At 39.8% G+C, this 14,069-nt stretch overlaps 1 protein-coding gene across 1 annotated transcript in view; it reads right to left on the bottom strand.

Annotated features, from left to right (window-relative positions):
• Positions 1 to 2,329: 2,329 nt before the first annotated feature.
• Positions 2,330 to 14,069, bottom strand: part of LOC103779952 (UPF0554 protein C2orf43 homolog) — a gene marked incomplete at its 3' end in the record, with an annotated part of 19,796 nt that continues 8,056 nt past the window's right edge. Inside the window, exon 2 of the mRNA XM_008947599.1 lies at positions 2,330 to 2,464. Coding sequence (XP_008945847.1) covers positions 2,330 to 2,464 — 135 coding nt within the window. The remainder of the gene's footprint in view (positions 2,465 to 14,069) is intronic.

Below are 14,069 nucleotides of genomic sequence, written 5' to 3'. Positions count from 1 at the left end.
ACCTGCACAACAAAGAACCTGTCTCTTCCAGCAGCTGCTTAGGGACCAGGTGTCCTTTAGGTTGTTTTATCACTTTAAGTCTACTACTGCAATTTGCCTACAGCATAGTGCTTTGGCTGCTAGTTCCCTAAATGCTTTACCTGTCATGTAAATAAGAACATTTTCCTGTCTGTTTTAAACCAGCTAGTACTATTATGTGACAGGTAGTTCCATTACTGCACCTAGTATATCTTATTCTGCATTTACCTTACTTACAGTCATGGTTTTGGTAACCTCTTTTGTGCTCCTGAGGAGCATTCTGCTCCCCCAACCAGAGCCATTTGATGTCTCATTAAGGAGGAAGCTGCTTCCTCTCCGTTGTTTCAGTTGCCCTTCTCCATCCACTCGTCAACTTCACTCTTGAAATGTTGTCGTTGAGAAGCCCACCAGAACTGCCCTCTTATATTAAAGATGTAGATCCATATGCTATATGCAGTAATGAAACAATGCCTCCTTCCTGGTTCCTAACACTGCTTGTGCCCACTATTTTGTTGCTTTAAATTCTGTCTGCCACTGGGCAATGAGAGATATTAGAGAACTGTCAGTGATGATGCCAGTATCCTTCCTCAGTTTTACAAATTAATTCCAAGTTCAGGAACAACCAGGCACAAAGGAGATGTTTTGTGTCAGATGAATGAACTCATTTATCTACCCTGACACTCAGCGAAAATCTTTTTGCCCACTAATTACATTTTATAAGATGTTCCTGTAGCTCCCCGACATCTATTATCTTCCCAATAATTAAATGGTATGAAATACCACCCACAAACTGAGAAATTTCAGTTTGCTCTCATTCTGCAGGTCACAGGTGAATACTCAACTTACTAGCACAGCACCAGCCCTTACAGTAGCTCACTTCTGACCTGTGCATCCTCACAAGTTACCACACGCTTGGAAATCGCCCCTCACAGGAGCATTGTCAGTGCAAAAGGACACAGTGAAGTCAGCTGGAAGTTTGGTTTCAACTTGGGTATCAGCTCCCTTTTTCCTACTGGATGCTCTCCTTCCTCCAAATTTACTTTCCTTAGTGGCACAGGGAGTGTCAGAGTGGAAGTGGGACAGTTGTACAACATCCCTGTTGGCTCCATCTAAAAACCTCTCCATTTCAATTAGCTCAGCCATCTCAAGCCACCAAACACATCTCTCACCATCAAAGGCTCCTTTCACTAACCACAAAATTGATCCCAGGGCAGGTTGTGAGACCTAGTAACGTTCTCTGCAATAAAATCAGCTCAATTCAGGTATCCCATGGTTAACACTGTGCCAGAAATGATGAACTTGGGGATTTCTCACCTATTGCTAGAAAGTGCTAGCATCTGTTAGTTTGACACTTGGAACACAATGACTGGCCAACTGTACAAAACTGTATTTTATCAACAAAATACAGATCTCACGTTTCATTTTCAAACTTGAGATTAAATAAACCAATAAAAAGGCTTAAAAGCTCAGGTGCAAAGGTCAGTGAGGCAAAATTATGCTAAACAGCTAAAACAGTTTCTTCTTCAAAATTTTCAGGTTGCTTCATATTGCTAAACCTTTTGGTCCTAAGAAATGATACTGACTTATTGCTACATCACTGCAGCTGGACTAAGGCCAGAGGTCTGACACTAAGCAGCTTTCAGGACAGGATTAGCTATTGGCTCCCTCATCTTACAGTAAGAGTTACTGTAGAGTGACAAAATCCACTTTGAGTTGGCTACCATTTCTTGCTGGCAATTTGCATATCAAAAGATATTTAACTGGTAATCGATCTCTCCCCTGCCAACACCCCATACCCCAGTCTCAGAAAGATTTACTTGCTCTGTGGAAATTCATTTAGTACAACTATTTCTAAACTCAGAAATAAGTCTCTCCTAAAGTACACAATCTTGGAATGGGACATTTCATTTAAAAAATGTACTTTTCTAATCTACTCAACATAAACACATTCTAGACCTTCTCTATACCTTGTCTCTAAGACTGCCATCAGCAGCCAGCAAACTCTTATTTCTCTGAATAGCATTTATTTGACTGGAAAATCTGATATAAATATTCTTTTCCTCAGTAACTTATACATTGTTCTGTGGAAATAAAATGGAGACATTTAAAAATCATATCGTGGTTTTAATAGGGTCAAGTTCAGCTAGTGAAACCAGGGGAATACAAACATTTGCATGTAGATGAGGTGCTGAGGGACGTGGTTTAGTGGTGGACATGGCTGTGTTAGGTTAATGGTTGGACTCAATGATCTTAAAGGTCATTTCCAACTGAAATGATTCTGTGATTCTATGTACAAGTTACAGTATTGTACCTTCTATCATTTCCATACCACTAGGAGGTTTACAATGTCCAGCATGGCTCACAACCCAAACGGGATACTGCTGATTCAGTCCACAATATAAGGCCTGTATAAAGGTCCTGTAGTAACCTGCCAGTCCAGGGTTACCTGCCAAAGAAACAAAACATATAAGCAAAGTCAGTATTAACCTTCCAACAGCAAGCAATCCATTTCAAACTATAGAGCATTATACAGCAATTGGTTAATTTTTCTCTGGTACATTTCCAATTTTTATTTTACCAGTTCCAGGGGCAATGCTATTGAACTGCTTTAAGTCCATCAATCAATGGCACCCATGAGAAGCGTTTTACAAAATTACTTTGAAATTACAGAACCTAAAATTGGAGCCAAACACAAAAGAAAAACTCCTTTTTCCATCTGAGGTCAACCAGCTTGCTTATCTATCCCACTGAGTTACATATACATGAAAACTAGGCAAAGAAACCACGAGATCTTACAAAAACATCACAAAGACTATAGTGTATATCACTTGATCCAGATGTCTGTCCTCTAAATATCTCAGTATCATCACTTCAAAATGGGTATGTGGTATCCTGACAATACAAAGGTCTGTACTGACCTTAAAAGAGGATGATTTTAAACTCATTGGAATATTTTTTCTCAGAAGAAGCTGATGTGTGAATGAATCCAGCTTGCCCTGAGTGTACAGAGCACTGTGCTCTAAATCCATTGCCACTTAACAGTGCTGATATGAAGAGTCAGGTACCACTGCTGAAGTAGATACTGAACTACTGTCCCAAAAATTCATTCAATGTATCTTTAGATATACATGGTAGGGATTTCAGGATTTCCAAACAAAACTCTGATCTCTCTTCCCCCTTTTTTTCTTTCTCTTTTAGACATCAGTAGTGACTTAAGTTGAAGGGTAAATTCATATGAATACAAATCAGATTTTGTTTCCTAATTCACATGAGATACATAAAAATTCCTCCCAGACAAAACCCACATAATTTCTCTCTATGAATTTATTAATTTACCAGAGTAGTTCAACTGATTTCTCATTATCATTTAGGCACCAGGAAAGCCCACCATCACAGTTAGGATTGCTCGGTCACATGCCTTTTACTCACACAGTAGGCAAGTCTTATTTTGGGTATCATTAATAGCAAGAGGCAGGCAGCAAGAGCATTACTGCCTAAAAAGGCATTCACTTTTAAAGACAAAGACATTCTAAAACACAAAGGTACTACTGAAAGGGTATTAGAAAAAATAAAACAAAACCCAAATCAAAACAACTTACTAAAACTGTGTAAACTCCTTCATATCAGTCTGATTGTAATAACAGAGGATTTACCTACTATGTAAGTACTGATATTGACAGAGAAGAAGAATGAAAGCTGTAATTACCACTTTGGAACTAAAAACTAGGTTTATTACACTTCTTGCTTCTCTACAGTGAGTTTTTTCATTTTGTCTTCTTCTAATTCAACCCTTTTGCTGTTCAGGTAACACAGAGGAACTTCTTTTCTCTCCCAAGAGGCATTCCCTCAGCCCAGGGCTCCCAGACCTGCTCAGCACAGAGCAGCACTGCACCAGGCACCCAAAGCCACCTCCAGCACAGGCACGTGTGTAGGAGCTGATGCCATGGCTGATGCCAGAGATGGTACATGGGGAGAGTATTCCACCCTAGGTCATGTATCACACGGGCTTCAGCCCTCACCTATATGTAAAAAGTGTCTCTTATGGTTTGTAAACCTTAATAAACCTACCTATCTTAAAATAACATTATTTTTACTGAGCACATAGATTTGGAAAAAAAAAAAAACAAACCAAATCAAAACACCAAACCCACAATACATTACATGTTTTTAAGCAACACTTTGTATGCTCAACATTGAAGGAGAATTTTTTTTTTTTTTTAAATAATTTTGTTGTATCTATAAACTTCAGACAAATTTTTGCCAGCTTATTTCCAGGAAAATAATTTAAAATTCACAGGGGTCACACATCTGTACTGCACCACATTTTCATACATCAAAAATATATATTATAGAGGGCTCTACAGGCAATAAAATCAAAGCTAGACATCATCTGTCAAGGTCCTTGGATTGCTGTTACAACAGATGAAACCTGTCCTTCAGCAAGGTTGAAGATGACAGTAGCAGCAATCCAAAATAAAGGGTGTCTTCTGTAGTACAAAGGATCACGACGTTTTGGCACTACACTTAGTCCCAGGATATAATGCAAGTAGAAATTCTGAGATCCAGGAATCACAGAATTAATCTCAGAATCAGCCTTCTGCCTTTAATAATGGAAAACAAGGAAAGGGTGAGAAAGGCAACAACTGCCTTTGACACTTCACTGCTCTTTCCCACCATCAGCCAGGTGAACCTAGCCTGTAAATATTCTACAGATTCAGTCATCAGCTGCAGAGTGAAGTAAGAACTGCCCACGAAGAGTGAGGCTTTGCATCAAATGCTACACAAAGCTCTAGGCACTCCAATAATTTTTTGAGGGAAAGGGTATTTTTATCCTGTGGTAAATATGGCAGGTAAAAGAGAAAATCCATAAATGCAAAAGAAACACCCTTTCTTCACTCTTCATAAGCACCTGCTCACTGTCAAGGACATGCTGAGGAGTCAGCTGTTAGAAGTGCTACTGATACCTCAAAATGCCTGGAAGGGGTATGAGTGAGAGTCGCTGGCACAAATGGCAAGGAAAATCAACAAAGATTTCAACAGGAAAGATTTCTATAGAGAAATCAGCATGTGTAAGGCAGCTATACATTTGTTCTTTATTGAACTTTGAATTTCAATGCAGTTATTCCAGATTTGTATTGACTTTAATAAACACAGATTAACAGTCACTATTCTTGAAAGCTTGCATCTCCAATAAGTGGAGAATGTCCATGTCCTGATAATACAGCTCAAATCTACAGCTCTGCAAAGTCAGTCACTTTATGTTTTTACTTTACCTTCTATCTGTCAAAACACTTCAAAGGGATCAAAACAAAAAACCAAAACCCAAAAACCTGAGCTGATGAAAGTTTTTTCATACAAAACCTGCTGGAGCGTGTCCAGAGAAGGGCCACAAGAATGATCCAAGGGCTGGAGCAGCTCTGCTGTGAGGACAGACTGAGAGAGTTGGGGCTGTTCAGTCTGGAGAAGAGAAGGCTCCGAGGTGACCTTATTGTGGCCTTCCAGTATCTTAGGGGGGCCTACAAGAAAGCTGGGGAGGGACTTTTTAGGATCTCAAGTAACAACAGGACTAGGGGGAATGGGGCAAAGCTGGAAGTGGGCAGATTCAGGCTGGATGTGAGGAAGAAGTTCTTCACCCATGAGAGTGGAGACCCTGGAATGGGTTGCCCAGGGAGGGGGTTGAGGCCCCATCCCTGGGGGTCTTTAAGGCCAGGCTGGATGAGGCTCTGGGCAGCCTGATCTAGTGGGAGGTGTCCCTGCTCATGGCAGAGGGGTTGGAACTGGGTGATCCTTGTAGTCCCTTCCAACCCTGACAGATTCTGATCTGTTTTAGCAGAGGACTTTAGAGCCCTATTGGCTTAATGGTTGGACTTGATGATGTTAAAGGTCCCTTCCAACCTAAAGGATTCTATGATTCTATGAAAAGAGTTACAGTAAGAGATAATGGAAATAACAAAGGCTTGATATGCACAGCACTTAGTGTTCAACAATATTTTGGGCTTGTCTACTGCAGTTGCAATGTTCTTCTATAATATAAAATAGTTTAACTGAACAAGAACTACCAGGTTCATCTCAAAGGCACCCAGGTAATGTTAAAGGTCCCTTCCAACCTAAAGGAGTGCTCATTTATGCATTTTAAGGATTTCCCAGTACATCAAACCAAAACTGCCTATGTTCCTTCACTCAGCAACTAAGTGTCAAAGAATGGAAACCATAAGTAAATGCAGTGTTAACCTCCGTGATTTGAAGGTTATTCCAGTTATTTGAATACCACATCAATCCTCAGACACCTCAGGGCACCTGAGTCATTCAAGCACACCAGCAAATCTCAGGCTGCAGTCATCTGAACTAGAGAAGCACATCTTAAGCAGTTCCTCTCAACTGTGCTTAATTTGCAAGTGTTTATGTTGTTTCAGAAGTCTTTTAAACAATAACTGTAAAAGGTGACCACAACAGAGACATACACAAAATTACAATACACTGTGTATTAGCTCAACTTGCAAAAGGTCTCCAGGCCATTCATGGGAGGAGTACATCAAATGGATAATTTACACAGTGAATTAGAGAAGTGGGGCCACTTTACTGAGGTAACTCCCAAGTCCCAACAACCAAAGGGCTCCCGTGACCTCCGTTCTTCTCCATAACACACATAATACACAACGTTTCACCCAGCTATTCTACATTAAGCTCCAAGTCTTTAAATTTTTAATCTGAAGATGAGAATCCATTTCTTCCTTTTCCAATCTGTTCCACCCACAGCTAAAGCAAACCGCTACAGAGCGACTGAATGTGCAGAGGTGTAACTTTGAGCTACATTATATGGTAAATACTCTCCCACTTCTATATACTGCAGATACAGGCTTTCAAGAGCTGGAGCTACTACTCTTTAACCATACACATGGTTAAAAACATGAAAATTACTTGTAAATATTCATTTACCTGCCTTTTACTTTCAGACACTCTATTGTTAATGTTTTTTTTCCATTGAATCAAGATTTCAAATGCCAACTACTTCCTTCTGAAGACAGCTAGCACTGAAGAGAGAACAATTTGTACAAACTAAGTATCTGCCCCAGGATATCAACTGCTAAAGAATAACTTTTATCCTGACTTCACATAATTTCCTATACAAGGTGTCATAAAATCAAACTTGGCCTGTCTTAGAATTACATACATACTAGTAATTTAGATGCTGCACTTCCAACAAAGAAGTTATTCAGACTCGGGAAGTTTAAACTTATTTCCAGTATGCCATCAGTGCACTTCAATCAGCTTAATTTTGAATACAAAACAACTGACACAAAAATGCTTATTTTAAAAGTCACAGACCGTAGCTACTCTACAAGCAATGACAGCTTCTGTGGATTAAAACTGTCAAGCATTGTGAATTCTTCTGCAACAGAAAATATTAATGTCAAATGTAAACTATAACGAGGAGAACACTAGCATTAGGTAACCCTCTGCAACAGTAATGCCCAGATTTAACTGAGGAATGTACACCATAAACCACAACAGCAAAATGTTTCTGATTAAAACAAAAAGATATACCTCAAAACACATAGGAAAAACTTTCTGTCCAGAAAGGGGTAGGTTGAAAACATATGCAGCTTACTCAAATGAAATTGAGACTAAAATATAAAGTGCAATAATTCTTAGCAGTTCTGGAAGGGCTATCAAAATTGAAAAGGATTTATTTAAGCAGTGTGTAGTAAATGCCAAGAGTGGTGAGAAATTAAGAAGAAATGCATAGCTAAATCACCCCACACAGCAAGGAGGTTTCTTGCACCTTGTTTTGAAACAGGCTTTTGGGTTCTGTGCACTGTCCTGCAAGAGGTTCCCCATTGTTTTCAGTAGTTTCTCCAGAAGTCTGACCATCTGTGGGAGCAGTAGCTGGCATTCAGTTTCATACACTTCTCTAGAAGTTGTGTTCTGTCTGCTCCGAGACCTCAGCAGAACCATAAAGGCAGCTACATGACTAGAGGAAGGGAAATACACAGCCAACAGTGGGTTTGCGGAGAACTTTGAGGAAATGGAAAATATGCCACCAATTACCATGAGTTTAATAGCAATGTTTAACCATGAGTTTTAGAACTAATCCACAGTTTCAGAATTAAATATGTACGCCGCAGTATTTACACAATAATCTCTTGCAACAAAACCAAATGCAGACTTGAAAAAAACAAAAACAAAAAACTGAGCAGCCATAAATCAAATCTGAAAGGCAGGGGCGCACAGCAGGACCACACAAAAATCATTTTTGTGGCAGTGATTCTCACTGCCTCTTCGCAGAGCTGCCAAAGCTCCCAGCTCCAGCCCGAAGGGCCTAAATGACAAGTTCCTCGCTCAAGGAAACATAATCTTCCTTTGGCGTCTGACCAGCCACCATGGAAGAAGATGCAACTCCCCTATGCTAATGAATGGAAAGCAGCCCACGCAGATGTCAGGAGGATTTAAATGGAGCATGTAGAAAACACAATGATGTTCTCACACTTGGGAGAGAATTGCAGAAACTGACACTGTGGCTGGTGATCAGGCCTTAAAAGGAAACACACGGGCTTCTCTGACAGGCAGGGTCAAGGGATTTGAAATAAAAGATGGCAAATAACACTTGAATGGTCATTGTAAGCTCACATCACTTAAGCTTTCACCTGCTTGCACGTCCAGGGGACTGGCATCTTCATCCTGTACTCCATTTACAGCCCGTGCATTAGGGGAGCAGCATCAGCCAAAGAGCAAACAATTACAAGGACGTTATACAGAAACACATGTGAAAACTCTGTTTGATCCCCTCTAACTCTGGAATCATGAATTTGGCTGGAAAGCTCCTTAATATATTTGCTTGGGTTGTGAAAATAGGGAATCTCAGAAGGATTCAGCCAGGTGCCAGTAACGCAGTTTATTAGAGAGGGCTTTCAAGAACATTTCACATTTTTTCCCTATATACATATACACACACAGTTTTTAGTTTGATACAGCTGTAAAACTTACATATAAGATTTTATAATACACATTCTTTATACGCATTTTTCAAAGCAAATAAGCTTGCCTGCTGTTCTCTAACACTGTTCCACTTTCAGGACAAATGTAGGTTCATTCACCTCTCAAGAAATCCCATGGACAATGTAATAAACCTGAATTCACCTAACACAGTTGGCTTTGCCCAAGTGACAGTTGTGCCTGAAGGCTGTGAATAAAAATTCCCCACTAGGAACTGTGACAGCACATTCCTCTTTTCTCATATGAACAGCATCTAGCCAGGCAGATAAGATACAAAGTCTGAAATGCCAATTTTGCAGATTGCAAACCTACAGAACTTTGTGACTAAGTGATAATGAGAGAGTTTTAAAGTCCACATCTGTATTTCAATAGTTACCTCTAAAGTCTCAACCAGGTAAAATAGGTACATAAATATGAAAAAGCATTGGTTTCATTATTTGAAATTTTATTACTATGCCTGGAAACTAATGGTTCTTGAGAAAGAGTGAAGATGAGATACAAAACTGAAAAAAAAAAAAAGTAGCTCATAATGGACCAGTGAATTTTTCATTACATTTTTTAAGGGCAGAAACCACAACTTAGCGCTTACAATTAAATAATTTTTGTTCCAATTTATCCATAGCAAATAACACATTTAATTAGGTCTCCCAGTACACACCTACACATACCCAGTCTCTTAAGCATCTGCTTTTGCAGATGAAAACAGATTCCACTGGTTTTAATACTCCAGGTGCGGCTGGTCTGTCCGATCCAACCTGTACAACCGATGCAATGCTGGCAGAAAGGCCACAGTGAGCTCTGTGCTGGGCCTGGAATTCCCAGGGGGAATTTTTCAGTCAACTTCAGGGGCTAAAGCAGAACAGGACCAGCAAAAAAACAAATGTCCTTCTGAAAGAAAGGGGGACAGCAAAGGAAGTGAGCAGAGAGGAACTTGAGACTCGATGTCAAACGGGTTCACAAGAACGCCTATGAAACATCTGAGTAACAATACAGCCCTGATGTGCAGGAAAAAGACAAAGACAAGAAAAATAAACAATTCAAAACCAAGATAACCACAAATTATTTGTTTTGTACAGATAAACAGCTCTTCAGATTTGATCACTTTTGAATAATATGTGATGAAGAAGCAAACAACACGTTCAAAAGGCAGCAGAAAGTCCATTTTCAAACCTGTATCAGAGATTTCCCTCTGCTGTACCGTGGGTCAGTTACAAAAAGGAAAAGCATGGGTTTGGGGGATTTGGGGTTATTAGTTTTTTTGGGTTTCTTTTTGCTTTTTAAGATAGTTTTTAGAATGAAATGACAGATGGGAAACAAATAGCAATGGAGAATATGAAGGCAGTCAATTTCAGAAAAAAGACCAGGGAAGTGTTTCTGCAGTTTTTGTGTATGAAGGCTGTCAGTGCCTTTAACAGCCTAAGGTGATCTTGCTAACAGCCCTCAGGAATCTGACAAACACAAAAGAACACACTGTTCTGCCTATGGATAAATGAAGATTCACCAATCCATAACCTTAGGAAAAAAACTCTGCATTGACACCACTGTATGGCTGGCTGAGGAAAAACACCTTGTGGTGAGGGTAGTAGTTAGGATATCAGCACCAGTCCTAGGCAGATGCTCCATGAAGATTTGGGAAACACTTCATTCAGGCGAGCACTCTCCTCACTTATAAACAAATGAGTTCACAGGCACAGTTGTTTAGCCATTTAAGACCTAGTGACAAGCTTTTGCCTCTTAAGAGAAGGGTGCAATAACAGATATAAAAGATCTAAAACTTAAAGGTGGAAGGCAGTATGTAAGTATCTATTACTACATATTTATTTATTCTTATGGGAGTTTTTAAATCCATTAAGAATAATGAAGGATTGTTTTAAAAAATGGAAATCAGAGCAATAATCATTCATCAGGCTCCACCATCAAGCCTGTCACAGAAAAACAAGAGCAAGAGCTAACTAACTAAATTTTTGGCTCTACTGTATTCCATGATCTAGATATTGAACATAATGCATCACATTTATTTCTAGTATAGCTTCAATGATCCATAGGAGTTACTACTGGGATAGAAATGAGGCCATATGATAATGAGCTTCTGAAGAGGGATATTTATTTTTAGTATTTGTAAGAGACAACAGTTCTATGCTTCTACAATACGTACATTAAAATATTTAGTATCAAGGCAAATCTCTGTCAGCTCAGGTACTTCTGGTAGCAGCTGTCAGGAAGGAAGAAGTACATTATACACTGCTGCTGTAGCTTTAAACATTTTAATTGCATTGTTTGTACATGATGCACATGGAAATGCTGGACTTCTTAAGTAGGTCCTTCAGTAAGTCATTTTTTCTTCTCCTGCCTCAGACATCACTTGAAAAGAAACGCATCCTTTTTTAAATGGTCAAATCAAGCAAAATACCCTAGAATACAACTTTTCCATAGCTCTGGCCAGCTCAAGTCTCTGCATGCTGCAGGAGAGGGATCACTTCCTCCCCTGATTACGTTGTGCACAGCCAGGCAGGAAGGATCCATGCTGAAAACAACATCCCATTAGCATGGAGAGGACACCAAGAGAAGACTGCAGATTGAGAAATGACAGTAAATCACTAAGTCACATCTGCCACCCAGATTTAGTGGAGGGAAATACTGTCAAGCACAGCTGGATGTTCAACCATCCTGTCGTTACCCTGCCTCCTCAAACTTAACAAGCTCAAGTGTGCCAAGCCCCCATTAGAGGTTCTTCTGGAGCACTGGGAAATTCAGCAAAGTGGCATATTTCAAGCCTAAATCTGAAATACAAGCTCCTCTTTGCATGAGGAAGTAAGTTTTTATAATGAAAGTTTTTTTTTCTTTTCTAAAAACAATGGAAGCTGATGGGCTGACCCAGTAAACAAAGCACAACTCTCAGCCTATTTTAAAATATTATTCACAAATAGTCCATAAGCAGCAAAAAAAAAAAAATGGAGAGCAGTGTCCTAAGTAGAACAGAATTTTCTAGAATATATAGCATGGGATAGAACACACACCTTTCCTTCAAGGTGTTCTGTACCCACATGTATGTCTCCAAACTTCTTTTTTTTTTTTAATTAATCATTTTGAGTCCCTTGTTACTCATGACAATCTGGGGAAAATTGACCTATGTCATAGTGAGTTTCATTCAAAGTTTCATGAGGCTTAAAAGTATTAATGAAATAGGTACATACAAATTAAAGTTATCCCCCAAGAATAATGTTCTCAGGAAATCAAACTATTTAACTCTGTTAAATAAAGGCCAGCACCCTCAATGAACCTTGGTGAGAATCGAGGCAGCACATTCCATGGACAAGTCCTCAAGCATTTGACTGGTAAGAGAATTCACTATTCCCATTTTGTAAATGAGAAATAAACAGACCAAATAATCTATGCCTGAAAATTATACAATTAGTAACCATTAAGAACTCCACCAGTTAACATAACTGCATTGCCATCTGAGAACATACATGGGCAGCTGAAAATGAGATTGATCTCACAATTAAGCTGTTAAAATTCATGACAGACAAAGTAGTAGTTGGGAAAGTTGGAAGAAATGGTTTTAGAAGTATCAGGAAGATAGAGTTGGGTTGTTTGTTTCTGAGAACATACATGGGCAGCTGAAAATGAGATTGATCTCACAATTAAGCTGTTAAAATTCATGACAAAGTAGTAGCTAGGAAAGTTGGAAGAAATGGTTTTAGAAGTATCAGGAAGACAGAGTTGGGTTGGTTGTTTGTTTGTGAGGTTTTTTTGTTTGTTTGTTTAGGTTTTGGGTTTTTTTTGTTTGTTTGTTTGTTTGTTTTTAACATGCTTTTGCTCCTGTTCAAATGCAAATTTAAAAACCCATGGTCATCTATAATACAGATCCCACCCAAGCATGCAAATCAGAAGTGCTGCTGTGTTTGTGTCTCACTGAGACAGAATGCTGTGCTCTTACCACCTATCTGCTGATAAGAGACCACCTGCTATCACAGGAAGAGGGGAAAATGTATCTTGTGCCTGGACTGCTACTCTGCACAAACTTTTAACTCTACAGTGTAGTCTGGTCTCATCAATTGCTTTGCATCACAGGCACCAGTTCCAGGAGAGTCAGAAAGCTCCTTTCCCACTGCCCTCCCCCCTTTTTTTTTTTATTCAGGAAAAAAAAAAATTGAAAGCAATGTAAAATACAAATTCTCCATGTTAAGATCTGAGAACTTAGGGTCAAATGCAAAGAGTTGGAAGCCTCATCTGGAGCAGCAGTGCGAACAAAAGCAGCAGCCCCAAGGGAGAGGCGTCCTCAGCGAATCGCTACCACCTGGTGTGAGTGGTGGGGCACCAACTCCCCCCAGAGCAGGCTCCAGGCTGAGCGTGTGAACCCACACGTACGTGCTGCATGTTGGGGACTGACACCATAATTTCACAACAGCAGTTCTGCAGCAAGTCCAGCTGAAGGAACTCCCACCTTCTTCCCTGACTGTCATTCCCACCCCCCTACCATGGCTCACCAGCCCCTGAATTACGCTGGCACAACTCTGCGGGGTCATGCTGTGAACCCAAACAGGGAACAGTTCCAGCTCTGAAAAGACCCAAGAAATAAATGTATGTATTTATTTAATTCACAGCATGATCTCTCAAACTATTGTTCTGGCATAACCAAGGGGTGGAGTGGCAGAGTGTGGTGGGAACAGGAATACCTATGCCAGTATTGTTGGCAAACATTTTTGATTGTGAAATAACAGCCTTATGAAGTTTTCTAAGTGCTCCAAGCACAAGGCTCTTAGATTTCCAGTGCCTGGTGGATCTTAACATGCACTCTACAAACAGTTTGTAACTTTCACGCTACCTTAGACTCATCAGCATCTGCTTTATACCTTACTTGATGGTTCTAAAATCTACCTGAAGGCAAGAGCTCTATGAATAGCCCAGTCCTGCCACCCAGTCTCCTTACAGACTGCCCCAACCCAAACAGACACTCATTTACTTAAGTCTCACCTGCTACTAAAGCAGGGAATGGTAGAGACTTCCCAGGAAGACTCCAATGACACGATGATCATGTAAGGTCATAACACAGA

This window comes from Merops nubicus, unplaced genomic scaffold (assembly GCF_000691845.1).
Source record: "Merops nubicus isolate BGI_N331 unplaced genomic scaffold, ASM69184v1 scaffold6539, whole genome shotgun sequence".
Lineage (NCBI taxonomy): Eukaryota > Metazoa > Chordata > Aves > Coraciiformes > Meropidae > Merops > Merops nubicus.
The sequence above is the reverse complement of the archived record's forward strand: the minus strand, read 5'-3'. Positions and strand labels throughout refer to the sequence as shown.